We start from the raw sequence: 27,168 nt of genomic DNA on the forward strand, positions 1-27,168 counted from the left end.
TAGCTTATATAACAGAAACGTTTTATACTGCAATCAAAAGCTATCAAGCAAAGAAAAGACTACATATTCATAAAGAAATTCTTATAGAAATCACAAAGGTAAGATCGTCCAAACTCAAACATACAGCGACTGTTTTATTCAAAAAAAGAATCTAATTTCATTGCCTTCTAAAACAAGGCTGGATCTACTAATTATTAAAGTAGCAATGTTAATTAATGATTCGACTCATAAACCAAGAAATAAACTCGTACATTATGTTTCGATGGTATGATTGAATACGAGAAAGGAGTCTTTACATCAACTGTTACTGACCACTTCATATGTGATGCATGCCATGATGGTATTTAGTTGCCATGCATCTTTGCGCTGTTTTCAAAATACAAGTGCATACATTTTTCAAATTGATATTTAATAAGCTATTTCAATATACAGGCAGCATGATGATGAATAGTAATTATGATGACTAGGTGCATAAAATAAAAAGGAATGAGTATGAGGGAACATAAAAGTACTGACAGCATAACTATATGTAGGTAAGTAGAAGCATATTTCATAAAGTAAAGGCTTATTTTTTTTTCTAATTTTTAACGGATTTGCTATGAGGTCGATTAATTCTCCAAGGTCTTTGGCAAACTCGATGTTGATAGACTTCTATGACATTTTTGTTCTGCAATGTCTTGAATCGTCCCCAGCAGCAACCTCGTGAACGATGTGGCAAGAAATTAAACGAGATCATGGCCCATGATAAGCCTTGTTCATATCCCTTTTGTAAAAGATCATCTTCTTCAGGAGTCCAAGGCACTCTTGTCTGAATCATGGATGTTGAGTTTGATCTGTTACGACGTGTAGATTGTTTGCTTTGAACCATAATAAACTTGCTATCGCTGTTGATTCGCTTACGATAGTTAGGCTTGGGTTTATCTTCGCTTGAACTGCTACTATTGCTTGCTGTACTCAAAGAGCGGTTATGCTTCCAGAATTCCGTATCGTTAAACATAATAGGAACAGGACGTTGAATAAAAATCTGATTGTTTACAGGTGGTGGCGAGTGATATATATAGTTTTTTGAAACGTAAGGATCACAAGGATGGCATAGCAAGTGGTTGATATCCATGACTCCTAACATTTAATATAAGCAAAAATATAGACTAGCTTGTTTATTAACTTACCGGACATAATGACAAGTTTAACTATAATACAAAAATATAAGAGAAAAAAGAGTTTTTTTTTTCCTTTTCAAAGTTTCTTAAGATCCCTTATTATATATTTATGTGTTAAAAAAGGGGAGACAAAAAGAATATGATAAAGTATAATAGGGGCTTAATCTTTCTCTCTCTTTCTCTCTTTAAAGTATGATGCACATCCATTTATGAGATCTCTCTCACTAGTGTAAAAAAAGGTAATGATCTGCCGCCAAAACTTAAAAAAAAAGAAGAAATAACAAGAAAGAGAACAACGCTATTGTCAATATGTTCATACTGCTCCACAGTCATTTCTCTCTCTCTCTCTCTCTCTCTCTCTCTCTCTCTCTCTCTTCATTTATAAAATTGACACTCTAATGGATCGACATCATCCCCGTTGTTCTTTCCATCATTCTCCTCAACAGAGAATAAATGCATGTAACATGCATGTCAACACTTTATTTATCTGTTTCCATACATGTACAAATGATGAGAAACAGTTTTTATGATTTGTCTTTTTATAGGTATTTTGATATTTTCTCAATTTGAACTGCACTAATTCAATGGGCGTACATATTCCCCTCCCCCCTTTTTTCTATCTAGTATGAGTGATATGGTAAATTTAAAATATCGAAAAACAAAAGACTCAATCCATAAGAATAGCATGGTAGAAAACGCGAAAAGACAACCGAGGAAATTGTCAAGGCACGAAAACTAAAAGAAGCAACCAAAATTAAAGAATACAACACATTGGTTGAACAATGTAGAGCCAAAGTAAGATGGACTGCTTCATGTGTACAAACCCTTAACCAACCATAGATGGACAAAGAAGAATACGATAATGATGCATTCAGTTTGACAACGCAAATTGTCCAATGGAATCCCGACTATTACACTGTATGGAACTATCGTCGCGTGATCTTGCGTGAATATGTTCTTCACAATCGAGATGAAGATGAGCAACAAAAAATATATCAAAAAGAACTGTTGTTGTTTATGCAGCTTATCAGGGTCAACCCCAAGTCCTATTGGCTTTGGAACCATCGTTTTTGGTGTTTACAACATATGCCAAAACCAGACTGGGAAGCTGAACTCGGTCTCGTTGAGAAAATGTTGACCATGGATGCCAGAAACTGTAAGCAAAAGAGTTATGTGAGCCATGTCTTATTCGATAGTTTATAGTTCATGGTTGGGATTATAGACGCTATGTTGTGAGTCACTTGAGAAAGAATGCAAAAGATGAACAAGAGATAGCCAAGATTGTTCAGCATGAATATGAATTTACTACACGCAAAATCAACCAAAGCTTTAGTAATTATTCAGCTTGGCATCAACGTTCAAAGCTTTTACCTGAAATTGTGATGCATATGACAACGGAGGAAAAGAATGTTATTGCCATGAATGGTAAAGACATACAAAATAAAAGGAGGGGGATTGTACTGATGATGATATAAATAGAGTTGGATCTAGTCAAAAACGCTATTTATACAGACCCAGAAGATCAATCTGCATGGTTATACTACTGGTGGTTACTTGGAAGAGCTCCTGATTATGTTGAATGTATGGGTGCATATTCCCTTGAAAGCAAGCCAACTGCTATCTATCTTGGATTCAACGATATGATCAAGTTCATTGAACCACCTACTGTGTTAGATGAACAAAGCAATAGGGTCCCCAGTCGACTCTATCCCTTGTGCAGCAAAAATGGTGAGAGCGCATCTACTTGGATGCTTGCAGTTGATGTTGCCAACGCAAAAACAATCTCTTTACAATCAAATGCTATCTTGCCTAGTACAAGTGCCAAGTCCATTTCTCAAAAAACATGGCAAGTAGAGATCAAAAAAATGATGCAAGGATCTGGTAAAGTTGCATGGGTGTATGTATCCAAACTAACCCTAAGACCACAGTTATTCAGGAACGTGTGGCTTTGGTCAAGTCAAGGGAGTGGCAGCCAGTATCAATCAAAATGTATAAGGATCCTATTTTAGAAGATCAGTCTGCTTGGTTTGCTCTGGATAAAGTGCAATTACTTAAAGATGAGATAGAGACAGTGCGTGAGTTACTAGAAATTGAGCCTGATAGTGCATGTAAGTTCAAAGTGAAGCTTGATTTTGGTATTCACTGAATAGGGGCTATGCAAACACTTGTACACTTTTTGAGCCAAATGCAACTACGTTCACAGATTGATAAGGAATCCATCTATGCTGAGATTGCAGACATCTTGGACAAATTAATGGATATTGATAAAGATAGAAGATTTCGGTACCAAGACCAGAGTAAGTGAACAAGAATGTCTTGAAAAATATTGATTCTGTATAATAGAGAACAAGCTGTTGTTTGATCAAGCAACACAAGGACCTTTGAAAGATGAAAGTATTGCCACGTACAATGAAATACTAGACTTGGATCAAGTGGAAGGACATGTTCCTTTGCTCTCAAAATTGTTATTTCTATGAATAAAATATCGCTAGTTATTATAAAGAGTAAAGATATGTATTCCTACAAGAAGAAAAGTGCTATCAAAGAGAAACGATTTACTAATTGGAATTCTCAATTAGTATCTTGAGAGTGAAATTCTATCAGCAATTACAGCTTATCTGAAAAAAAAAAAAAAAAAAAAAAAAAAAAAAAACTCAATAGGACTATATGCTATGGAATGTGTTACCTTCTAACATTGGGTTTGATCAAAACATTCGATGAACACTTGGTCACATTGCTTTATATTTAATAGCACATTTTAAACACTGAATTTGATTTTCATAAAGAGAAGCATACCTACAGGAAAGGGCTTGCTCCTTCTGTTTCCTCTACTGTTTTAAGACAATCACTGACTAAATGGCAGTGATGAAATCTCTCTATTTAAACGTGTAACGCAGTAAGGTTATTTTGGACCAAGAAAACTAGGAGTGTGGTTCAAGTCAGCAGTGATATGCAGAGTAAAACAATAGAAACAGAAAAAATAAGATGGTAACTAATGACTCTAATTGATGCAATCATGGCTTTAGTAATTTGATCATTAATTTTTTTAGAAACTTCTATTCAACTGGCCATTCTTTATGTTAGGTCATTTAGTTTTTAAATGCATACTTTAAAGGAAATTCAAAATCTCAAATACGCAATTTCATGGCTTATTTGGCTATTTATATACACCTGCTTCCAAGCCATCCATTGACAAGACATTTTTTTTTTAATTGTTTCAAATGTTTTTATAGTAACATTGGCATTTTAGCTTGGGAAAAAAAAGGTGTAAGCAAATGCTATTTAAAGAAATAGGCCATAAAAAAATGTATTATGAATATAGTAACAGTGTATTTTATTAATGTTTGAGTATGTATGATTGATATAAACATAGATGTAAAATGAATGACAGATTTTTTTTTCTTTATAGATATATGCGATATGTACATTTTTTTTGGGGATATGTAGATTACATTTAGGGTTCATGTAGGTTTACAACAACATGCATCCATTCATGATGGTGAGTAGAGAAATGGGTACTGATCCACTTGTAGACAAAAGAGCCATTGATTCGGACCAACAATCGCTGAGAACAAATGGGACATGTGCGGTATGAGTATCGAGTCGTTGTATTCTTCATGGCTGTTGTTCTTGCCAAATTGCTTCTCTTTCGAGTGATTTTGTTTGCATTTGTAGTCACTTGTGATGTCTTTTCACAGAATAAAGATTGGTTCAAGAGTAAGCGAGAAGCAGTACTTGCAAGTTCCAAAGACATTTTTAAAAAGAGAGAGAGAGAGAGATAATGTGCTGAATTGAGAAAGAAAATGCATTCGTATTTAAATAGTGTTTTGGCGTTTTACAAGCGACTAGCCGATTTCAGTAGAAAAAAAAAGCATGATTTGAAAAAGTCCCCCTGATCAGTTTTGGGTACACAACATCATCACCTCCTTTCGAAAAAGAATGAAAAAGAAGTCCTGCTTGTCAAGTAACACATAATCGATCGCACTGACCATTATTTATATGTACAAAAGGGTGTATTGAATAAAATCATACCTCTTGTCTATGCATTTATTCTCGAGAAATTCATTTCATTCTTGGGCGTATACTCATGTAAAGACCCCTAAATGGTAATGTTTGAATCTGACAATTATGGCAATGCTTTACATGAGTAGCACTTTTCTTTCTCCACTGTATGACTGTTTGACTTGGTAATATATCCTTTTTTTCATAAAAAAAGTTACACGAAAAAATGACTGGCGTGCCTTAAACAAACCTCTCACTCTGATTGCATTAAGATCAGTTGGCAATACGCCAAACTTTGTTCGTTTGTGCCTGTTTACGCATGTAGCTAACAAGTACATCTTTTGCTGATATTTACAATAACTGCACTATCCAATGTATCTTTAAATATTATGAAAAAGCGTAACTATCCCATTTACTAACGAGGGCTGGTTTAACAATATTGTAATAAAGCATATAATTTGTTGTGCCTGGGCTAACAAAAAAAATAGCAAAGGCTTCTATTCATCAAGCACTTGCTAGTCCACTAAGAATGTATGTTCTACTTCTATTAACAAGCCTTTTTCTCAAGATCAACCTAACAGATTCATATCATAACCAACTGAAGAAGGTCAATATTTTGTCGGTTTGTTTTCTTCCCAAATTATCCCAAGTAGCTGCCGCCCTGAGGTTGTTATCGAAACGGAAAAGGAAAGTTCTTATGTAAATGCTGTGAAAGAAATTAAGGACCGAGATACCAAAAAATAAGGAAATGTTTTCTAGGTTTTTGATTTGATAGGGAGGAGGGGCTTTTGGGCTGCAAGTGCTCTGGGTGTTAGAGTTGAAGAATTCTTTAGTTTTTTGGACATAAGATATCAAGTAACCAAGATAACAAAAAAAAAAAAAAAATAGGTCTTGAGATAACTTTCTTCTTTTTAGGCATTTGCCAGATGTTAGAGGTTCGAAATTAGATGTTTTCTTCTATACTCAAAGAGTTTGTGCACTTTATTGAACAACTCAACTTCCTCTATAACACGGCAGTACTGTATGAGCACTGCTTTATTCGACAAAAAAAAAAGGTAGTCATAACGTTCAACAAATCTATAAAATTTATAATACGACTGAGACCTCAACAGCCAAGATTTCAATAAAAGTCAGCTTGCCATTTTTTATCCATGTCTTTTCTTTAATAAATACATGGCAATGTCTTTATCATTGGAAAGATGGCATAAATCAATCAATGTTATACAACTTTAGACCTGGGAAGATTCTGTTTTGTTGAGCTACGATAGTGAGTAGTTTGAACAATTAGAATCTTTTTGTTTGCTTAAAACGGCTCAAGAAGAGTCCATTCCTCAAGGCTTTTTCGGATTCTCCACGCCCATCTGATCAAAATCAAATAAAAGACATTGGCAAGAAAGACTAGCCCTTCATACAAAGTTAAATTTCGAGAGAATGCACAAAACAAAGTAAAGATATTCACATGGCAAGGTCATGCCAATGATTTAAGTGACATGAACTTCCGGACACTCAAAGTCAGGCACCGAAACTCTCTCCTGCTTGACAAAATGCTGGTTTTCAAAAAAAAAAAAAAAAAAAAAAAAAAAAAGTTTTTCTCTCTTTTTTGTATTAAAAACAATAACAACAATAGCATGTCAGAGAGAATTGCGACCGTTCGTCCCGATCAGATCAAGAGCTTCTATGACAGTAGAAAGAGTAGTGTAAGAAACGACATATGAGAGAAACACGCATCCTAAAGACTTTTGTTATTTAGAAAGTGTATCAACACACCAATTATGATTATTATCAACCAGAAGACTTTGAAGAAGAGTTGAATGAATTTATATCTTATTCTGAAATCAAATGGGAATTCAAGCAATATGAGGCAGAATACAATGATATTTATTCGCGTAACTAGTGAGAAAATGTGTGGCCTATGTGATGCTGACACGTTTGGCCCTAGTTTGGAAGCAATGCAGTCTGAAAGAAAAGAAGGAAATCATTCAAAGTTGCGGAGATCAATTAGAATACAAGCAAGAAGAAGAAAGAAGTAGATCCGTTAAGCATTTAGTGTATATTTCATTAGGTAAAATAAACAAATAAAGCAAGTATCTTATGCTTTCTATCGATAGGAAATTATGGAGAATATCGAGGCATGGAACAAAAGGAACAGCATATGAAAATAATGAAAGAGAACAATCAACTCTTGTACGATCACAATATCATTCCAGCATTAAAACAATCTTTAAGTAATACTTGTCAGCAACTTGAAGCACCTTCGTCGTAAGCAACATGTTAGAGTTGGAATGATAAATAATAATGTTTTACGTGATAGTTCTTTACAGTCTGAAACGGTGATGTTTTACTGTCAAGAGATTGATATGCACTTGACGATCTTGTACTTGGTGGTTCATTTTAACAAGGACAAAGAACAACTGAAACTTGAAGACTTGACTGAATTCTTGTTTGACCTTGTAGTACGCTTAAAAGAGCATTTTACAAGGACATTTCCTCTAAAGAAAGTAAGATATAGAATACTAGCTATATGTGTCATCTAACGTTTCTTTCGTTAGCTGATGCTAACCTTATACAAACTTTTAGTGATTACATTGGGTCCTTTGGATCAAACCTATCAGGATTTGAAAGCCAAGGTCCGAACTGCTTGTGAATTGCCCTTGATTGACAATAAGAGTCAAATGGTAAAATGTACACCAGAAGAATTACATGCGTTTTATCAACAATCGCAAGAAAAATACCCAACATTTATACCAAGTCGATTGCCTGAAAAGATCATGAGCCCACTTACTGCTACTGCAACCAATCAATTAGCCATCTCGATGGGGTTATCCAAGGCATCAAAAAATGTGGATTTGCCCTATCAAACCTTGTTTCCTTCGAAAAACAATGTCCAGCAACAACAGCCAACCAACAAGAAAGCTACCGTAGTAACAGAAATAACCGAGACTAACTTATTGCCCTTTGCAGAAAAAGGAGCAAAAGAGCCTTACTATTTGACTGAAGCCAATTCAGCTTGGCTTAAGCATCTTTATATTTCGGTAGCTGATTATCAGGTCATTCATGAGCGAGAAAAGGCTGTTCATCGATGGGAACATTGGAATAAGAACCGTACAAGCCAAGCAGATTCAGATGAATGGGATGAGATGATATACCATCGATTGAACGAAAAAGACAGCGATAAAATGCACTGTATCGATCAATTGTACAGTAGTATCATGCCCAATTTTCAAAGTATTGTGGTAGTCATCTTGAAGCTTTTGTTATCTACTGTGTCTATTGGAAAAGACAAAGAAGCAGAGATCTTGGAAGATATCAATATCACACGTAATAGAGAAACCATTTCTAAAGCTGTTTCTGGTATTTTATTGCTCTTGTTAAAGTGGTTTAAAGTATCTCGTAAGCACAATGTACCCCTAATTTCTATTCTATTGACTGTTTTCTCTATATAGATGTATTAAAGTTTGAATACTTGTCACAGGTTCTTGTTGATTCTGGTTGCATGTTGTTGATCTTGAAGTTATTGGGACTACAAGAAGTAGCTTTGTTGGCTTCAAAAAAGACGGATGATCAGACACAATGGTAAAGTCATGGACTTGCATCGTTTAAGTATTGACAGCTTCTTATAGCTTTTTTGAGTACATGTTGGAAAAAGAAGGTTCGTTTGAAGAAGAAAGCACAAAAGAAGAGTTCTATACAAACAAACGAAACTTGTTTTGGTCTATCAATCTCTTGAGAGTATTACAAATGTTAACTAAAAGAAAGACACATCGTATATCCCTTCTAGTTCAATACAAATCTTCTGTAAGATATAAACAGTCTTTGTTACTTTCATAACCATTTATGGATAGGCCATTCTGAAGCGATTGTTGAAAGTGGGTCATCCTGTCATGGATCTTTATGTATTGAAGAACCTCAAGAACCAAATACCACTCATGGGACGTAAATGGAGATCAAGTAAGTTGAATGGACTAGAAGACTAGTCTTGACAATACACCATAGCCAACATGAAGACCATTTCGTCCATCTATGCTCATTGTTTGACTTGTTTAAGTGATGATTGGCTGTCTTCTCCAGAAGGAAGTATGGATTCAGAAGAAGGAGCAGTATGTATGCATGTAGCAGTATGTGAGCTTGCCTTTGTAACTTACTCTTGTAGACAAAAGAAATCAATCTTCGTATGTTGACCAGACTATACAATGGACATCGCTATATGCCTAGTATTTTGCCTAGTATGGATGATATGGTTGGACCTGAAAGCACCTTATTTTATATCACAGAAAACGATCATTCAGAAAATAGCAGTGGCAAATTACCAGACTATGGACTCAACTCGACCCTTCTTTTAGATGGCATTGAACTAGATGTTGACTTTAAGCGAAATTATCGTGAATGGTTAGAAAAAGATGTTTATTCAACTGAAGAAGAAGACGAAGAAGACGATGAAGAAGAACTGTGTACAGATACTACCCAAAACTGGACTATTGGCACTCCTATTCCTGATACCATGCCAATTCCTTTATCTGCAGATGATTTAACCAAAGAAATCAACAAACTGTATCTGGAAGAATTACAGCATGAATTTGAAGAGAAAGCAAAGAGACAGAAAGAGACGGAAATGGTTCAAGAAGTAGAAGATGGTTGGGACAAACCAATTGATTTCAATCATAATGCTTGGGGCAATGCCGCAGTGAATCCGAATGAAAATGATGAAGAAGCAGACGAAGTTGAACCAGAAGTGGATCCACTTGGCAATATCCATTGGGATAGTTTGACAGAAGAAGACTTGAAAAGAAGACTGACTTTGGTAGAAGAGAAAACGGTGCAACGTTGGTTGAATGTCGATATGAATGACCCGCGTTATTTGAAGGTACTGAACACATTTGAAGGAGAAGGAGACTTGATACCAGTGGATGATGAAGGCTGGCCAATTTAGTTTGTAAAATAAAACTTGTAATTTAATTCACGAAATGCAAAATCGCGTCTTCTTTTCTTTTAAGCACGATGGATAATACACGTATGGAATCGATACTGACATGACAGACTATATTAACTTGTTATTTCAGTCAGTAGCGAGGCACTCGAAGAGATATTTGCCCGTCTAAGAAGTGCAGATCAACAGGTAAGTCAAGTCATCACCAAAGCCTGTTCTCATGGCATCATTAGATCCCTTCTGTCGTAAAGCAAACAGTCCAAGATATCAAAGATGAGCTTGAACGTACGTTTCTTACACCTCAAAAACATTTTCCTTCTTCTTGGTTAGACAAGTGTCAAGAGTAAGTTATTCAGACAACTAAAGCTATAGCTGAATAATATATTAGACACTGGGAAGAAACACCAGACTATACTATCAATGCTTATTCTCAATTATCAAAGCCACACACTGATATAGAAGTGGTTCGTAAAGGATTTGATGGTGATGTGATTGGCTATAGAGAGATGTTGATGGATGATGTCAATCTGGAACACTCAACAAGTCTCACAAGAGCTTTTGGACCTACAAAGAACTTTGTTCGTGGCTCTGCTTCCCAAATACCTTTTGCACCAGGAGGATTGGAGACTGAAGTGGTGATAGACGAAGAACAAGTGCATTTGGACACAGATATTGACTTATTTGAAGGTAAACATGACTTGACTTGTCATTCAGCATGATGTATTCAAATGCCATAGATACTTCTGTAATCGCGCCTGGATTGGATCGAGGTTTATCGTTTGACAGTGATGAAAAAGAAGAAAAGGCAATAGACATACCTCTTATGACAAAAGATACTGTCTTTAATATTGAAGATATGATGGCACCTATGGATAGCACATTTGACTTTTTAAATGTCAAAGTAGAGCCCATTGATCAAGCTGTAACAGAATTAGCAGCTGAACAAGAGACAAAAGAAGCAGAAGGTAATCTTGTTGTATTGATCACTCCATTTAATATTGCTAGATTCACAAGAAGTGGATGAATTATTGCCTGCTACACTTCCTCCTGCTCCAAAGGACCTTGCTCATAAGAAACTTACTACAGATGCTAAAGAGGCATTAAAGCGTAGAGAATGGGCACATGAAATCAACGTGAATGAACCTTTTGATAACTTTTATGATTTGGTACCTGAGATGGCTATGCAGGTAAAGAAAGAAAAAAAAAAGGAAATGAATTATTTATAAAGTATGGTAGTTTCCATTTGAATTGGATATCTTTCAAAAACAAGCTGTCTATCACTTGGAAATGGGAGATTCAGTCTTTATTGCAGCTCATACCTCAGCTGGTAAGACTGTAGTTGCTGACTATGCTATTGCTTTAGCTACCAAGCATATGACAAAGGCGATTTATACATCACCCATCAAGGCCCTAAGTAACCAAAAATTCCGTGATTTCAAGCATACATTTGGCGAAGACGTGGGTATTTTGACAGGTGATGTACAAATTCGCCCTGAAGCCAGTTGTCTGGTCATGACAACAGAAATTCTTCGTAGTATGCTGTACCGTGGTGCTGATTTGATTCGAGATGTCGAATTTGTTATTTTTGATGAAGTCCATTATGTGAATGATTTAGAGGTACTCCCCGTACTTTGTACGACATTGTCTTATTTGTTTATCATAGAGAGGTGTTGTATGGGAAGAAGTCATTATTATGCTTCCTGCTCATGTGAACATTATTCTGTTGTCTGCTACTGTCCCCAACACAAAGGAATTTGCTGGTTGGGTTGGGTAAGTTTATACGGAATATCGTATCAGATCTAATAGGCTTTTTAGACGCACAAAGAAGAAGGACATTTATGTCATCAGTACACTCAAGAGACCTGTTCCTCTTGAACATTATCTCTATGCTAACAAGGATATTTACAAGATTGTTGGAGCGAACGAAACAAAGCTGAATATGATTGGGTGGGTTGGTTCATCGAGGATCTATGTATGATTTAACATGTATATGTTAGTTACAACAAAGCAAAGGATGCCATGTTGAAACGCAAGGAACAAGTAGACAAAGCAAACGGTGTCTCTACAAATACCCGTGGTGGTCGTGGTGGAAGAGGAGGTGGATTTGTTGCTCGTGGTGGCAGTGCTCGTACTCCCACAAGAAGCTATCAAGCCAGTTTCCAAACAGTAACCTATCAAACATATGTCCAAACCCAGAAACTCATTCTTTTCAATGATAGGATCGCAACTTATTTGTTCACTTGATTGGCATGTTGAAGACAAAGACGTTGTTGCCTGTTGTCATCTTTACTTTTTCCAAAAAGCGTTGTGAAGAATACGCCTCTGGTCTTTCCAAAACTGATCTCTGTACGAGTTTAGAAAAGAGTGAAATCCATGTGTTTATTGAACGTAGTTTGGTTCGTCTTCGAGGCACAGATAAGCAATTACCTCAAATTTTGCGTATGCGCGATCTCTTGAGCCGTGGTATTGCTGTTCACCATGGTGGTCTTTTGCCTATCATTAAAGAAATCGTTGAAATCTTGTTTGCTCGAGGTCTTGTCAAGGTCTTGTTTGCTACAGAAACGTTTGCTATGGGTGTCAATATGCCAGCAAGAAGTGTCGTCTTTTCTGGTATTCGTAAACATGATGGTCGCGATTTCCGCGACTTATTGCCTGGTGAATACACTCAAATGTCGGGTCGTGCTGGTCGTCGTGGTCTCGATAGTACGGGTGTAGTGATCATTGCAGCCGGTGGCGATGAACCTCCTGAAGTTCCCTGTCTTTCGACCATGCTCCTGGGCAAACCCACTAAACTCGAGTCCCAATTCAGATTGACCTACAATATGATCCTGAACTTATTAAGAGTCGAAGCTCTCAAGGTAGAAGAAATGATCAAGCGTAGCTTCTCTGAAAACAGTGCCCAAAAACTTTTGCCGGAAACAAAGCGTTTGGTAGACGAGAATGAGCAAAAGCGCAGTGCTCTCAGACAACTGGACTGTGCTATCTGTGAGCCTGATCTTGAGGCATTCTATGATGTGTGTGGTGAAGTCGTCAATCTGAGTCGAAACATGATGACTCAGTTTATCAGTGCCACACCTGCGGGTAACCGAGCTCTTTCTGCAGGCCGTTTAGTGATCATCAACACCAGTGTGTATCGTAATGCGCCTGCTATGATTTTGAAGCCTTTGGCTGTCAATTCGGCCAATACGCAACATCGCTCGTTCTACTGTCTGGTCTTGTTGCCTAAAGATTTGGATATCAGTCAACCGACAAACCTAGACGAAACAACGCCTTTGCCTATCACTACTATCTGTGCTCCTAAAAATGATCAGAGTAAAACTGAAATTGTCATTGTCGGTGCTCCTGATATCTTGTTTGTCTCTAAATCAGCCATCAAGGCAGATATTGAAATGATGATGACCGGTGATGATTCTGTAGAAACTGTGCGTGTTCATCAAGAACTTGAATCCTTTGGTGCTGATACGAAAAAGTCAGGTACAGCTGAATTTGACTGGAGCAAGATCAGAGATATGGAGTTTCAAGAGATGTTGAGAACAAAGACCAGGCTCATGAAGCGTCTTCGTACTGAATTCCAATGTACAAAGTGTCCTGAAATCGATGAACATTATGGCCTTATTCATGCTCATAAGCGTCTCTCAAGTCAGATTGATATGCTCAAGATGACCATTTCTGATCAGAACCTTGAATTGCTTCCTGACTATCACCAACGTATTGAAGTCTTACGTCAATTAAACTACATTGATGATCAAGGCACCGTTCAACTCAAGGGCCGTGTTGCCTGCGAAATTAATTCTGCCGATGAATTACTACTGACTGAATTGGTCTTGGATAATGTGTTTGCAGAATATGAACCTGCTGAAGTAGTAGCCATCTTGTCTTGTTTTGTATTCCAAGAGCGCAGTGATAGTGAACCAAGATTGACGCCCAAGTTGACAAAGGGCAAAGAAGTTGTGCTTGAATATGCTCGCAAAATTGCTCAACTTCAAGTGGATTGTGGTCTTGCTATCTCTGTTGAAGATTACGTCAATGGACTCAAATTTGGCCTTGTGGAAGTGGTTTATGAATGGGCTAATGGATTAGTAAGTCTTGGACATGATTGACACATGGAACTCATTTTTTCTTCTGTTCTAGCCTTTCAAACATATTACTGATTTGACAGACGTATTAGAAGGCTCTATTGTCAGATGTATCAGTCGGTTGGATGAAACATGCCGTGAAGTGATGGGTGCAGCACGCATGGTGGGTGATACCACACTTTACAAAAAGATGGAGCAAGCGGAACAAGATATTAAGCGAGATATTGTCTTTGCAGCTAGTTTGGTAAGTGTCTGCCTTCTGATTTAACCTCATACGCTCTTCTAGTATTTTTAAACTGAGTCTATACTTGCAACACGTCAAAACGCGAGTTTGTTTCTTTTCTGCGTTTCTTTTTATTTTATTTTTTATGAGTGACCATAGTTCTCTAAAGATCATCTCAAGCAAACTACAGACATGTAATATAATAAAAGTGCAAGATCAGAGTTAATATATATATATATATATATGCTGTATGTATAGTGCAACTTCCTGATCCTGATACAAAAGAGAGTGAAAATCCTTATTTTAAGGATGGAAAATTATTCTTTAACGAGACCAAGTTACGAGCAGAGAATCACCCACATATCGCAACAAGTAATTATATATTTATGATTTTTGATATATGCTTACCATGGCATAGAAACCATGATATTTAGAGACTATAGAGCACAGGTTGAATCCACACCAGATATGACCATTGAAATACCAACAGAATTCCTTGATGTTATTGCTGCACTTGTTCAGGACAGCGATGAACATTTTACTGTGCTTGTCAATCGTATCAATGATATCCTATCCCCTTTTCAGAGAAAAGAAGATGGTAAAAACAAGTGTTTGATTTGATGATCTTTAACATTGGATTTAGTGGCACACAGGTATGATTTAGCCATTGAAAAAGCAGTCAAGGCCATTGCTCAAAAAATGCCTTATGGACTTGGACATGCAGACTATGTCTCTATGGAACATCATGCGCCCAATGTGCCCTGGGTAAGTGTCGAGTTAGATCATATCCATCTGATTCGACTTTGTAGCATCTTTGTATTTATCGATGGGAAGTGATGAATTTGCAGTTATTTCCATCCGATATGCAGCAGGCTGTTGTATCACGAAGAGAGGCTAGGCAACATGTGAGTCAATGGAACGATTGTATTGTATTGAACTGTTCTTTTATAGATGACTAAGTCGTTCACTCAATTCATATTACAATTGCCTTTAGAGATCAAACATACTATCATCAATGCAAAACATAGACGATCCACTGCAGTCAAAGAAGTCATTGTTGTAAGTATAAGTGGGTATCCCATTGGTCTATTGATGATATCAGATAGAAGATACTCGACAAAAGCAAGCAGAAAATGAACAAGAACTGGAAGAAAAACGCAAAAAGAAAGAAGAAGAAAGAAAGCGAAAAGAGGACGAAAAGAGACAGCGAGAAGAAGAAAAAAGACTACGAGAGGAAGAAAGAAAGAGACAGAAAGAAGAGGAGAGACGGTTGCGAGATGAAGAAAAGAAGAAGCGTGAAGAGGAAAAAAGAAAAAAGGAACAATCACAATTACGACTTACTTCTTTATTCACAAAGACTTCTATATCTGATACACCACCTCATATAGAAAAGATCATTGAGCCTGCTAAACCAACACTATTCCCAGCCTTTTATATTAAAGACAATGTTGATATTGCACAAACACACCAATTCACAAATCCAGTCAGTAGTTATGAAGATTTTCGATCCAGCATTCACTCATCTTTTGAGTCACCCAACATCAATCGATTCTTATCAGAGATTGCACCAGAATCAAAGCAGAAAAGAGGCGTATCTACGCCTGTTGACATTCGAACACTTTTGCTACCTGGTTCAGCTGATTTACTGAATGTGCCTAATGTCAGACTTGTTTTACGCCTGAAATTACTACAATTTATGGAAGATGTACGTCCAGCTTATTATGGTACATTTACCAAACGTAGTCGAGTAGTCAATGGACGAAACCCATTTGCACAAGATAAAGGCATTCTCAACTATGAGGTGGATAGCGAAGCAGAATGGGAACCAGAAGGAGAAGGAGAAGACATTCATAGTGATGAAGATGATGATGATTCTAATACAGACATGATTGATCCAGAAGATGTAAGTATCGAATGGTCTGATAACAATGACTTATACTCCATATTAGGCTGGATGGCTTGTGCCTGAAGGATATCTATCAGACAATGAAGGTGTAGATGACGAGCATGGAGGTACAGAAAGAGCACATCCAGTGAAGAACTCCTCAAAGCGTGTCACAATACGCAAAGTTGTTCTGGGTCCATTCTTTGAAGGAGAATCAGAAGAGAATGAAGCATTTCGTCCCTTTGAAACACAATTTTTCATGGGTAAGAAGATAGTATGATAGCATACCTTTGCTTACAATGATTTATAGATATACCTGAGGGTGGCTATAACCCATTTTATAAGGAACTTACTACAAAGGCCACAAGTGCATCTTCCAATGCGATCAATACATCATCAGTACAGCATAAAATGGAGTTTACAACTGAGCAATCAAAAGCATTGATACATGTAAGAGAATGAGATGATAGGATGTGCTATTAAACCATGATCTCTTAGGTGATTTATGAAAAATCAAAAGAATCTATTACCAATATTATTACAGAAGCAAAAACAAATTTAGTACTTAAAGATGTCTCTAAACGTCAATTAGAAGCAAAGATCAAAGACGTTGCTGTTAAAGAGAAACGAGGGTCTGATACAGTAAGTGACGTTGTGCGGCGAAACAAATAATTTATTGTATATAGAAACCCACTTGGTATATTAAAGATGCTTTGGCTGATGAATAAAGGCTACTTTAGATTTGATTTTGTAATTGCTCTTCAACATTTTAAGAATAGAAACGCTGAGTGCTTTGTGTACCTTTGTCTCAAAATGGAACGTATCCCAAAAGAAGTAGTTTCCGGGAGTATTGCATGATGTCACATCATCATAACAAGCAGTGTCTGTAATCATGTTGTATTGCTTTGCCTTTTGCATTTGTTGCTGAACCCAACTGTAAAAGTCAAAGATTTGAATGCGAGCACCTTTAATAGATTGAATTTTATCCTTAACAAGTTGATTGTAATCAATCACAAGTTGAGCAGCTTGTTTCTTGAGTTTTTGTTCAATACCTGGAAATACATCAAGAGAAGGAATGTTCATCAACACAATATCTTGGGCTTGATATTTGTTTATCAATAATTGTATGCCCTGAATCAAATTATCACTGATTCTATGAATATCATAATTGGGATAATGATCATCAAAGAAGGCACCAGGATAAAGAAGACCGATCAAGTCATTCCCTCCAATCTCAACCATGTACAATGTCTCGGCTGTATTAACATGGATTGTTTCAACTTGCTGTATGAAACCTGGTACAGTGAAATTATTGCGGATAGCAGTCATATCATCTGCATTAGTGGTGGCACCTCCATAGCCATTGTCTTGAACAGGAATTGAAAGATATTGAGAGACATATTCTAGCCAAACAGGACCATCAGAGAACCTGCCTTGATAGTAAGGAGGAGAAGCAGGATAGGTTTTATTGGTTGCCCGATAAACATTGCCGTTATCTGTAACACTATCACCGTAAACTACCAATTGCTCAAACTTTGGTATGATAGAATAAGCAAATGTGGATGCAATAGGCAAAAGCACAACAAAAGCTAGAAACAACATGAGTCTTTTTTTTTTTCTTGTAGAAAAGAGGAATAAAAGAAGAAGAAAAAAACGATGCAAAGGTATATTTTGAAACAGTTTTTTCAATTTATTTTAAGGCAAGTTATTTTTGGTAGTCGTTACATTTTCAAGAAGGGCACAAATGCATAGTTCCATATCAAAATGGTATTTTATCTTGCACAAGATGGAGAATTGTTTCATGTCTTTTTTTTTTTTTTGTTCTGGTATCAAGGACAAGGTCTTTGAATACTGTCTCTATTGTGTCTATTATCATCACTTTTAAGTCTTTTTTTTTTTTCGTAGACAACCTTGATTTTTTCATTTGAAATGCTCATTTCTTGAAGGAGCTTTATTTGTTGTACGTATTAGCGTGTGAAACTGAAAGCAGTGCTCAACAATCGGTATAGTAAGCTAAATAAAACAACAGAACAAAGGGCAGAATTAGTCTTTAATGAAGCTATCATTAGCATGGCAGTGGTGGACTGCCAGCTGGATGGATCGAAAGACTAACAAAAGGGTGAATGGCTGGCCTTGAAGAATGTGGGACCAGCTTGATTTCTAGGCTTCAGATAGAACAACAGTCAGTGACATTGGGGCAGGAAGTGAACCAATCATGCTCATTTTTACTTCTCTAATAAGTTGAAAAAAAAGGGGGGCCGGTGAGGAACATAATACAGTGAGAACGGTAAATTTTGTCACTTTGAGAAAATCAAATGTCCATAACCAAAAAATAAATGTCGCTTTCCAAAAAATTACAGCGACTCCACCCCCAAAGTTCGTTTTCCTATTTTATAGATTCGCTTTTGTCGCCGACTGAAATTCGCTTTTTGATTGGTCAAAGTTCGTTTTTGTAAATCATCCAAATTCGCTTTGGCATCACCCAAAGTGTTACGTCATAAATTTGAAAAGTCACAGGTTTCGCTCAGGTTTCGCTCAGGTTTCGTTCAGGTTTCGCTCAGGTTTCGCTCAGGTTTCGTTCAGGTTTCGTTCAGGTTTCGTTCAGGTTTCGTTCAGGTTTCGTTCAGGTTTCGTTCAGGTTTCGTTCAGGTTTCGTTCAGGTTTCGTTCAGGTTTCGTTCAGGTTTCGTTCAGGTTTCGTTCAGGTTTCGTTCAGGTTTCGTTCAGGTTTCGCTCAGGTTTCGATTTAAAATGAGTTTATTCGTTCTTCCCAAGTTGTTGCGTCCTGGAACAGATTTAATGTCAAAAGCCATCATTCACGATCCTAAAATCACCAACATTATTACAACTACTCTGTCAAATACACAAAATGACTACCTCTGTAATTCATGGTTTACAAAATCAATGAAGCAAAAAAAAAAAAAAAAAAAAAAAAAAAAAAAAAAAAAAAAAAGTCTAGCAAATTTGAACGAAACCTGAACGAAACCTAAGCGAAACCTGAGCGAAACCTGAGCGAAACCTGAACGAAACCTGAGCGAAACCTGAGCGAAACCTGAGCGAAACCTGAGCGAAACCTGAGCGAAACCTGTGACTTTTCAAATTTATGACGTAACACTTTGGGTGATGCCAAAGCGAATTTGGATGATTTACAAAAACGAACTTTGACCAATCAAAAAGCGAATTTCAGTCGGCGACAAAAGCGAATCTATAAAATAGGAAAACGAACTTTGGGGGTGGAGTCGCTGTAATGGCATTAAGCCAAAAATGATTGTCCCTACATGCCTAGAAATTTTGTCCTTTTGAAATAAAGAAATGTCACAAGGATCCGAGCCATAATAGAGACTAGGAATTTAGGTGTATGACAATCTTAACGGTCTCGGTGTCGTCATTCATTTTGTTTTGGTGTCGATGTCGATGTCGTGTCTTATCTTTTTTCTTTAAAAATGGAGGAAGATATTGATAGCTGGTATTTGTGTGATGATCTGACATTAAATAAGTCTTCAATTACATACTAAAATATATCATAATCAATTTACATCAGAAATAGACATAAAAGAACCTCTTGTACTGAATGAGTCAATGTATCTTTTAATAGATCAAGACTTATAACCGAAATCCATAATTTACATTATTTAATTAATTTAAAGTAGTCTATGATAATAGAGACTCAGTCATTTGCATGAACTCTACTACTACTTACTCCGACATCTCTTCATGTATAAATATGCTAGAATAATTTATAGTAAAAAAGAACAAATAAAATTGTATAGAACAGTCTCAAAGTATCTACCTTTGTCTCAATATCATCTTATTATATAACTCTATTATCAAAACATCACAATTTGCCTTTTGAAATGAGGTGTGGGACTGATCTTATTGCTAAACTTACCCTAAACAACAAAACCATTATAAATGTTATTGTTCATCAATTACTTGGTAAGTATGGTTTTTTTTTATTCACGAAACAGAATTTACACATTTATTTTTCATAGGATCAGATATTCCTAATAATGCATATATCTCTGGCTCAACAGAATGGGCAGATGGTAAAAGACCAGATGCATTATATATACCAAGAAATGAAGTGACGCGTGATCTACCACCCATCTTAGTTGAGGTTCAAAATCAAGTTGATCAACGATTTATGCTGAGGCTAATTACAGTGGTTACATTAAGTGTCCCATAAAACTCATTTATAAGCATAAATTAATATATTTTCGTCGCATTGACCTTGTGTTAGTATCAGAAAAAGCACATTTTTTTGCTGGTTACTTCAATTTCCCTAATTAGTAAGAGATACCATTTTTGGACAACTTAGGTAAAAAATGACGTAGCGTTTTCAAAAAAATTTCCTGCAAAACCTGAATACCTTATTTTCTTCGGCGAATAAGCATTCTCAATCGTGCGTTTTCCACATTCTTCGGCAAATCCTAGCACAACCTACCCAGCTACATATAGATACGGCAAGCTTCTCAGAAAAAAATTCTCTTCTTCATTCTATATACATACCTTTTCTCCTTATTATCATGCCTTACAGCCTCCCATACGATAAACGAAACAATGTCAAATCTGCACTTTTATCTGGCAAATCGATTTGTCAGGTCTCAAAACTAACAGGTATTGCCAAATCAACAGTTTCTCGTATTAGGAAAGAGTTGCCAGAAATGAAAACTTGCACTGGTACCGGTAGACCATCAAGAGTAGGTCATCTTACGGCTTGTTTGCTACGAATAAAAATCCGAACTGGAGCATTGAAGAATGTCAAAGAAGTCCAAACTTGATTGTCTGGACAGGGTATTGCTTTGACGTATAGTGGAACAGTCTCTCTGATGAAAAGGGTAGGATTATACTCAAAGCTTAAGTAGAAGAAATTTTTTTGAGAGTTTCTTAGCTTTCGAAGAGATACAAATGGGCCTTAAAATATCGTAACTGGTCCGCAAATGAGTGGAAGAGTGTCGTTTTTACCGACGAGACGAAGATCAATCTTTGGGGATCAGATGGTGCAACATACACTTGGTTACAGCAAGGGTTTAAAGCGAGGCCCATAACTACAAGCTATTGCTCAAGCATGGAGGTGGCTCTCTGATGATGTGGGGGTGCATGACATCTTCCGGAGTAGGATATGCCTCTCGAGTGCTTCAAAAGACAATGGATACCGATTGCTATTTGGAGATTCTAGGGTCGTCATACCTAGATACATTGGAGTATTATAGTATGGATCCACAAAAAACTATCTTTCAACAAGACAACGACCCAAAACACAAAGCAAAGGCTACCATTTCTTGGCTTAAAGCCCACAAAGCCCACTTTATTGCTGACTGGCCACCTAACAGGCCCGACTTGAACCCAATAGAACATCTTTGGAAACAGTTAAAGTGCAGACTAGCCGGATATGATACAAAAGCAAAAAATCTGGACGAATTTTGGTCAAGGGTCGAAAAAGAATGGTACAAACTTCGCAAAGGTGACATGGAGGCATACTATAGCAGCATGCCTCAACGTATAGAAGCAGTCATCAAAGCAAAGGGCGGTTATACAAAATTTTGAGCATTTCAAATAAAGAATAAATTTTGGTGAAACACAAGTTTTCTCTCTTTTGAAAATGAAGCACTGTTATTGGATGCATTTAGGAGTAATTAGCAGTGTGATTATTATTGTCAATGTCTAATTAATCTATGTGCCAAGTTTCAGAAGGATCGGCGGAGTTTTTGTAGAGAAGGGTAAAAAAACAGGTTTTATGGGACACTTAATGTAACCACTGTAACTATTGCGCTAATGTGTACGATTGTTATGAAGTGTTGCCTGTTGTGCTTGTCTTTGTAGTAGAAAAATTTTCCAATACCATATTAGAAGAAAGTTTTATTGAGAAAGAAAGTGCTCCATATATTCTAAAAACTCAGTGTAAATATTGGGCGAAGTCAGCTAATTTCGTTTCAGCCAAGTCAATTGAAAATTATATTCAAGACTCCATGGACCCATTTGTGGCACTTACCTATTTCACCTCATCGCAAGCACAAAACTTGAAATCGCTAACGTTTGCTGCTGATTCGACGGTACGCTTTCTGTGGTCTATATGTCAAAAAAACATGATGAAGAAAAACCAGAATGAAATATATCAGGTTCTTGATCAAGCTACAAACAAAGTACAAGAAATAATCGAAATACAAGATGAAGAACCTATTCTGATGCTGGAAAAAACCAAAAACTTTGCCAAAGAGTTCCTAGGAATCATTGAGGGCCAGAAAAGAAAGTTAAATGAAGAATATGAACTAGATCTACAAGCCTTAGAGGCACAAAAGAAAAAATATACAACAGAAGATTTTCTTTTTATCGAAAGCATGTCAGTACCAAACAAGTCAAGAAACTGGAAAAAGATTTTTGATGCAGGAAAAATCAAAGGATTATTTAACTCTTATACCTCAGCAAACTCTTTAAATTCTAGGTCGAAAGAAATTTCTCGCAAGAATTTCTTGAGACCGTCAGAACAAAATAGGAAATGTTATTATGCTAGAATCTTCTTGAACTTTTATTTTGAGCGAATTTTCAAAGATATATAAAGAAAAGCAGAGTTTTAACTATACTATCAATCTTCTTTTTCGCTCGGTCATTACCAGCTTACTTATCATCTCCATATTCTTACCAATGTCTACTTTCGAAGAACAATTTTTGACCTTACAACAGCAATTTGCCTCTCTTCAAGCTCAACTTCAAACGGCTCCTACTCCCATGCAGTCAACGGATGACACTGCTATGCCTACTCCTATGTAGCCAGGTGGAAACGCTGCTATCCCCACAGTTCACTCAGTTGAGACTCGCCCTCACTATGATTGGTCTCCCTCCGATGCTTTGATGGATCTCATGGAATTAGACACCCCTATTCATACTGCCAAGCCGATGCCCGACTCTGAACGCAAGACCATCATTGAATCCTACCCTCCCATGGCTCATCTCGATTATCGTGCTCCCGCTACCATTCCCTCTGCGGAACGCTTGATGAATCTTGGACAAAAGTACGAGGACAATGCCCTCAAGCAACTCCAGTACCTCTTGTCGGCAGTCTTCCGTCCTCTCGACATCCTCACTAAAGAAATGTTCACGGCTGAGCAAGGTAATCCCAACTTGGGACGTAATAGCATCATGTTGCGTGATGTCCGTCGTCTCCTCCTTCGTGTTTGTTCCATGATGACACAACAACGTAATAATATTGCTCTGCGTGCTCACGATCCCTCGTATCGTTTTAACGATGCTTCTGAAGTCAATTATACTCTTCCTTTGGACGAGTATCAGCAAACTCTCACTCAACAACATGCGGCTAAAAAGGCTATCCGTGAGGCTACTACCTCTCGTAGACAACATCGTTTCAGCCGTAACTCTTCCAACTCTAGCTCTGCTGCAGTTGGATCAGACTCGTCGTTTTTTCGATCAGGTCCACCCTCGGAGCAGGGTGGTTTCTTCATCAACAACAACAGCAATAGTAACAACTTCAACAACAACAACAACAATTTTCGCCCCAAAAACTACAGCAACTACAACAGCAACAACAAGAAGAACACCAACCCTTTTCGTCAGTAACAGCAACAACAGCAACAACATCCACAACCGACCCAGTAGGAGGTCGGCTCAGCAAGTATTATCAACAATGGACAAATATCACCAACAATTCCTTCGTTATCAACACTGTTCAACACGGTTACTTCATCCCTTTTCATGCAACACCTCCAACAACTACAACACCAACATCCATCATTCCCTTTTCAACAGAACAAGCTACCCTCATCGACCAGGCAATTCAGGATCTACTACACAAATCAGCAATCGAGAAGGTCTCCCCTCATCAGGTACGACAGACTCCAGGTTTTTACAGCTCCATGTTGGTAATCCCCAAGAAGAATGGTGGCGTACGCCCGGTATTCAACCTAAAACGGCTCAACCAGTACGTAGAGGCTCCTCATTTCAAGATGGAAACTATCCGGGAAGTATCATTAATGATAAAACCGAACGACTACCTAGTCTCCATCGATTTATCCGATGCATTTCTGCATATAGGTCTTCACTCAGCTTCACGGCGACTCCTACGGCTCAAATGGAGGGATCAGATCTACCAGTACTGCACGACCGCTTTTGGTTTGTCTTCAAGTCTCTTTATCTTCACCAAAGTCTGCAGGCCCATCTTAGAACACTTACGCTCTCAAGGCTGCAGGATCTCCGCGTACTTGGACGACTGGTTGCTTATCGCCAACTCAAGGCATCAAGCAGAAACCCAGGCTCGCCAGGTGGTATTTCTCCTCGAGGAACTAGGATGGCTTATCAACTACAAGAAATCAGTGCTACAACCCACCCAACAACTGGAACATCTCGGCTTTGTATTGAATACCCGGGACATGACAGCAACTCTACCAGCCAGCAAGATGAGGGATATACGTCGTTCAATCAAACAAGTTTTAGACAAACCTCATCGTCAGTCTCCCAGGGTCATCCACAGCTTGACAATGCGAATACAGGCAGCGACCTTTGCCATCTTTCCGGCTCGTCTATACACCCGACACCTCTTAAACTACAAGAATCAGACGGTGAAATCAGAGGCGGATTGGGATCAACCTCGCCCCTTGGATCAGGCCAGTTTAGAGGAACTTCAATGGTGGTATTTCAACATCCGCAAGTGGAATGGCAGGTCTCTACTTCCATCGACACCGAACCAAACCATGTTTGTGGACGCCAGCAACAGGGGTTGGGGCTGCTCATGGAATCATCATCGTGCCCACGGGTATTGGACAGCGGAGGAGGCGGAACAGTCCATCAACTGGAGGGAATTGAAAGCTGCACACCTTGCTCTAAAGACCTTCCACCTGCCGCCGAACTCTACAGTTTTGATCCGAACGGACAACACGACCAGCCTTTCCTACTGTGATATAATCACTAATAAAATGGTCAAATCAATAAGTCGATTAGAACCAAAACGGCCAAAAAGAAGTCTACTTTATTAAAGGTTATATTTTGTATTGTATTTATACTGTTTGTATGATAATTGATTATCCTTAATTTGGGACTGAGTGTGTATACACTAGCTAATCGGTTGAGTGGATTAAGGTACACAAGAACTGGGCACATGATCAGGGCACAGACCTCGACTACCATTGGTATTGATGCAGATGTCAATTTGTGATTATGTGATGGTCTGATCTTTAACATGTTTAAACTAAGATGGAAGACATCCATCGAAGCTGCGGATAAAACTGTGATTGAAAGATATATTTATACATGATATTAATACTTGCTCTTTTAAGGCATAACTAGTGTAAGAAGGGATGAATAATGCTGTGTATACAACACCTACATCAACAAGCAAGGCGGTACTTGCTCTCTTCCCCTCTTGGAATTAGCAACGGAGGTATGGACCTGGTGTTTGAAGCGCAAGATTATTGTCCAAGCACAACACATACAAGGCATACACGACAAGATTGCGGACTTCGAGTCTCGCCGACAATTTTTCAAGAATCAGTGGATGATCCAACCACACATATTTCAACAAATACATCAAGCATGGGGCCCGTTCTCGATCGATCTATCTGCAGTCAGGACGACCAAACTGTTACCAAAGTACGTGTCGTGGATGCCGGACCCGAACGCATTGCATACGGATGCGCTGTCCATACCATGGACTCAGTTTCCCAATCCTTATACCAACCCTTCATGGAATTTGATTTCTCGTATCCTGAGCAAGATCAGGCAGGAACGTCTACCCGTCGTGACCTTGGTGGTACTCTACTGGCCCAGTACTCTCTGGTTCCCTCTGGTTCAATGCATGGCTCTCTCCTCCCCCATGGATGCTGCCACCACAAGCGGTGCAGCCAACCTCCCCGTCGACACCTCACCCTCTGCTACCGCAGAACTGGATGCTTTCCGTGTGGAGATTATCAGCACTCAACTTCTAAAGAAGGAACTCAATGCACAAGCGGTTGAGAATTTGTTGGCTCAAAAACTGGCCCCCACCGGTACCAATCTGGGCTATCGCAAGAATCAACTTCGTTTTTTGGAATGGGCTATTCAAAATAACGTCTCTTTTACCTCCTTTACACCGGTCGAACTTGTCAATTTCTTGGCTGATATGTCTAGTCGTCATGGTCTTCAGGCATCTACACTCAAAACCTTGCAGGCGGTCGTAGTTCATCTACATGATGATCCCAAAGGTATTCGAGAAAGCGAGGTTATTAACAATTACATAGATTCTAGAATGAAGCAGGCGCCTCCGGTCAACATTCATCGACCCACCATTGATATCTCTCCAGCAATGGCCTTTGCTCAATCCATCGCTTCTCGAACAACCACTCCCATCAAACGGTTACAACAGAAGTTGGCTTTCCTTTTGGCAATGGCAGCCTTTCTCCGTCCATCAGATTTGGCTCGTATTCCTTTTGGCTCGTGCTCTATCACCAACAATGGCTGTCTCTACTTTGAGGTGGTGGCTCCCAAAGAAACTAGAGGTAAACGACGCATCATCAAGCCCTTTACGGTCCATTCTCATGCATCCGATATCGAACTGTGTCCGGTACAATGTTTCAAGGCTCTTCGAGACCATCCTGGTTTGGCTTCTCGCCCTTCTGGTTCACAGCTCTTTGTTAAGTCCAATCTCATTAATCAACCTCTCTCGTCATCAACCATCTCATCATGGTTGCATAAAGAGTTCATTCAACTTTGCACGTCTGAATCAAATGTTTCTGTTCGTTCTCTGGCTTCTTCTCGTGCCTTAGACAGTGGTATTTCCCGGGATAATATCGTAGCTCTTGGAAAATGGGCTTCTTCGGAGACCTTTGTTCGTCATTACTGTGGTGATCTGAGCACTTTCAATACAAAATATAATAAATAATCTTTCATCATATAAATGAATAATCACTTATAGCA

General features: G+C 38.1%; 12 protein-coding genes across 12 annotated transcripts; 9 read left to right on the plus strand and 3 right to left on the minus strand.

Annotated features, from left to right (window-relative positions):
* Positions 1 to 577: 577 nt before the first annotated feature.
* On the minus strand, positions 578 to 1,176 carry B0P05DRAFT_571596 (uncharacterized protein; the record flags this gene model as incomplete). Its single annotated transcript, XM_051581385.1, has 2 exons — positions 578 to 1,119; positions 1,170 to 1,176. The coding sequence occupies 2 exons, from the start codon at positions 1,174 to 1,176 to the stop codon at positions 578 to 580; spliced, it is 549 nt and encodes a 182-aa protein (XP_051435123.1).
* A 326-nt stretch (positions 1,177 to 1,502) lies between these two features.
* On the minus strand, positions 1,503 to 2,530 carry B0P05DRAFT_541621 (uncharacterized protein). The gene is made up of 3 exons (XM_051578208.1): positions 2,364 to 2,530; positions 2,001 to 2,316; positions 1,503 to 1,955 (listed from the first exon to the last, which is right to left on the minus strand). The coding sequence occupies exons 2-3, from the start codon at positions 2,223 to 2,225 to the stop codon at positions 1,896 to 1,898; spliced, it is 285 nt and encodes a 94-aa protein (XP_051435124.1). The 5' UTR covers positions 2,226 to 2,316; positions 2,364 to 2,530; the 3' UTR covers positions 1,503 to 1,895.
* B0P05DRAFT_541630 (uncharacterized protein) lies at positions 2,531 to 3,888 on the plus strand. Its single transcript, XM_051578209.1, has 6 exons — positions 2,531 to 2,585; positions 2,640 to 3,041; positions 3,089 to 3,268; positions 3,311 to 3,457; positions 3,504 to 3,778; positions 3,847 to 3,888. Exons 1-5 carry the CDS (start codon positions 2,543 to 2,545, stop codon positions 3,635 to 3,637), a joined length of 906 nt encoding a protein of 301 aa, XP_051435125.1. The 5' UTR covers positions 2,531 to 2,542; the 3' UTR covers positions 3,638 to 3,778; positions 3,847 to 3,888.
* A 2,102-nt stretch (positions 3,889 to 5,990) lies between these two features.
* B0P05DRAFT_541634 (uncharacterized protein) lies at positions 5,991 to 6,666 on the plus strand. The gene has a single exon (XM_051578210.1). It carries the CDS (start codon positions 6,110 to 6,112, stop codon positions 6,287 to 6,289), a length of 180 nt encoding a protein of 59 aa, XP_051435126.1. The 5' UTR covers positions 5,991 to 6,109; the 3' UTR covers positions 6,290 to 6,666.
* An 81-nt stretch (positions 6,667 to 6,747) lies between these two features.
* On the plus strand, positions 6,748 to 10,139 carry B0P05DRAFT_541638 (uncharacterized protein). The gene is made up of 11 exons (XM_051578211.1): positions 6,748 to 6,859; positions 6,913 to 7,048; positions 7,102 to 7,224; positions 7,271 to 7,421; positions 7,474 to 7,660; positions 7,712 to 8,552; positions 8,606 to 8,735; positions 8,783 to 8,957; positions 9,005 to 9,110; positions 9,156 to 9,259; positions 9,313 to 10,139. The coding sequence occupies exons 1-11, from the start codon at positions 6,791 to 6,793 to the stop codon at positions 10,087 to 10,089; spliced, it is 2,799 nt and encodes a 932-aa protein (XP_051435127.1). The 5' UTR covers positions 6,748 to 6,790; the 3' UTR covers positions 10,090 to 10,139.
* A 459-nt stretch (positions 10,140 to 10,598) lies between these two features.
* On the plus strand, positions 10,599 to 14,430 carry B0P05DRAFT_469941 (NUC185 domain-containing protein; the record flags this gene model as incomplete). Its single annotated transcript, XM_051574524.1, has 9 exons — positions 10,599 to 10,773; positions 10,824 to 11,051; positions 11,092 to 11,273; positions 11,323 to 11,703; positions 11,750 to 11,856; positions 11,902 to 12,033; positions 12,084 to 12,252; positions 12,306 to 14,165; positions 14,218 to 14,430. 9 exons carry the CDS (start codon positions 10,599 to 10,601, stop codon positions 14,428 to 14,430), a joined length of 3,447 nt encoding a protein of 1,148 aa, XP_051435128.1.
* A 423-nt stretch (positions 14,431 to 14,853) lies between these two features.
* Positions 14,854 to 15,222, plus strand: B0P05DRAFT_469850 (uncharacterized protein; the record flags this gene model as incomplete). Its single annotated transcript, XM_051574515.1, has 2 exons — positions 14,854 to 14,983; positions 15,029 to 15,222. The coding sequence occupies 2 exons, from the start codon at positions 14,854 to 14,856 to the stop codon at positions 15,220 to 15,222; spliced, it is 324 nt and encodes a 107-aa protein (XP_051435129.1).
* Positions 14,873 to 16,957, plus strand: B0P05DRAFT_91056 (chromatin assembly factor 1 subunit A-domain-containing protein). The gene is made up of 7 exons (XM_051583894.1): positions 14,873 to 14,983; positions 15,029 to 15,290; positions 15,337 to 15,444; positions 15,488 to 16,288; positions 16,335 to 16,533; positions 16,581 to 16,720; positions 16,769 to 16,957. The coding sequence occupies exons 2-7, from the start codon at positions 15,222 to 15,224 to the stop codon at positions 16,940 to 16,942; spliced, it is 1,491 nt and encodes a 496-aa protein (XP_051435130.1). The 5' UTR covers positions 14,873 to 14,983; positions 15,029 to 15,221; the 3' UTR covers positions 16,943 to 16,957.
* B0P05DRAFT_541648 (GDSL lipase/esterase) lies at positions 16,913 to 17,875 on the minus strand (the record flags this gene model as incomplete). Its single annotated transcript, XM_051578212.1, has 1 exon — positions 16,913 to 17,875. The coding sequence occupies one exon, from the start codon at positions 17,870 to 17,872 to the stop codon at positions 16,973 to 16,975; it is 900 nt and encodes a 299-aa protein (XP_051435131.1). The 3' UTR covers positions 16,913 to 16,972.
* Positions 17,876 to 22,034: 4,159 nt separating this feature from the next.
* B0P05DRAFT_469639 (uncharacterized protein) lies at positions 22,035 to 22,826 on the plus strand (the record flags this gene model as incomplete). Its single annotated transcript, XM_051574506.1, has 1 exon — positions 22,035 to 22,826. A coding segment is annotated over one exon (792 nt), but the record flags the coding sequence as incomplete, so codon positions are not given.
* A 253-nt stretch (positions 22,827 to 23,079) lies between these two features.
* B0P05DRAFT_469880 (uncharacterized protein) lies at positions 23,080 to 23,841 on the plus strand (the record flags this gene model as incomplete). Its single annotated transcript, XM_051574519.1, has 1 exon — positions 23,080 to 23,841. A coding segment is annotated over one exon (762 nt), but the record flags the coding sequence as incomplete, so codon positions are not given.
* Positions 23,842 to 26,089: 2,248 nt separating this feature from the next.
* Positions 26,090 to 27,133, plus strand: B0P05DRAFT_469915 (uncharacterized protein; the record flags this gene model as incomplete). Its single annotated transcript, XM_051574522.1, has 1 exon — positions 26,090 to 27,133. One exon carries the CDS (start codon positions 26,090 to 26,092, stop codon positions 27,131 to 27,133), a length of 1,044 nt encoding a protein of 347 aa, XP_051435134.1.
* Positions 27,134 to 27,168: the final 35 nt, after the last annotated feature.

This window comes from Gilbertella persicaria (genome assembly GCF_025201335.1).
Source record: "Gilbertella persicaria strain CBS 190.32 chromosome Unknown B0P05scaffold_19, whole genome shotgun sequence".
In the NCBI taxonomy this organism is placed as follows: Eukaryota; Fungi; Mucoromycota; class Mucoromycetes; order Mucorales; family Choanephoraceae; genus Gilbertella; species Gilbertella persicaria.

Coding starts and splice junctions, on each gene's coding strand:
- B0P05DRAFT_541634 (XM_051578210.1), top strand. CDS start 6,110: ATGTTTTCTTCTATACTCAAAGAGTTTGTGCACTTTATTGAACAACTC.
- B0P05DRAFT_541630 (XM_051578209.1), top strand. CDS start 2,543: ATGCATATGACAACGGAGGAAAAGAATGTTATTGCCATGAATG. Junction 3,042..3,088: donor AAAAATGATGCAAGGATCTG/GTAAAGTTGCAT, acceptor CTAAGACCACAG/TTATTCAGGAACGTGTGGCT. Junction 3,269..3,310: donor AATTGAGCCTGATAGTGCAT/GTAAGTTCAAAG, acceptor TTCACTGAATAG/GGGCTATGCAAACACTTGTA.
- B0P05DRAFT_91056 (XM_051583894.1), top strand. CDS start 15,222: ATGAATTTGCAGTTATTTCCATCCGATATGCAGCAGGCTGTTGTATCA. Junction 15,291..15,336: donor GAAGAGAGGCTAGGCAACAT/GTGAGTCAATGG, acceptor GTTCTTTTATAG/ATGACTAAGTCGTTCACTCA. Junction 16,289..16,334: donor ACATGATTGATCCAGAAGAT/GTAAGTATCGAA, acceptor ACTCCATATTAG/GCTGGATGGCTTGTGCCTGA.
- B0P05DRAFT_541621 (XM_051578208.1), bottom strand. CDS start 2,225: ATGGTTCCAAAGCCAATAGGACTTGGGGTTGACCCTGATAAGCTGCAT. Junction 1,956..2,000: donor TCGTATTCTTCTTTGTCCAT/CTATGGTTGGTT, acceptor AGTCCATCTTAC/TTTGGCTCTACATTGTTCAA.
- B0P05DRAFT_541638 (XM_051578211.1), top strand. CDS start 6,791: ATGTCAGAGAGAATTGCGACCGTTCGTCCCGATCAGATCAAGAGCTTC. Junction 7,049..7,101: donor ATACAATGATATTTATTCGC/GTAACTAGTGAG, acceptor GTTTGGCCCTAG/TTTGGAAGCAATGCAGTCTG. Junction 9,111..9,155: donor GGGACGTAAATGGAGATCAA/GTAAGTTGAATG, acceptor AATACACCATAG/CCAACATGAAGACCATTTCG.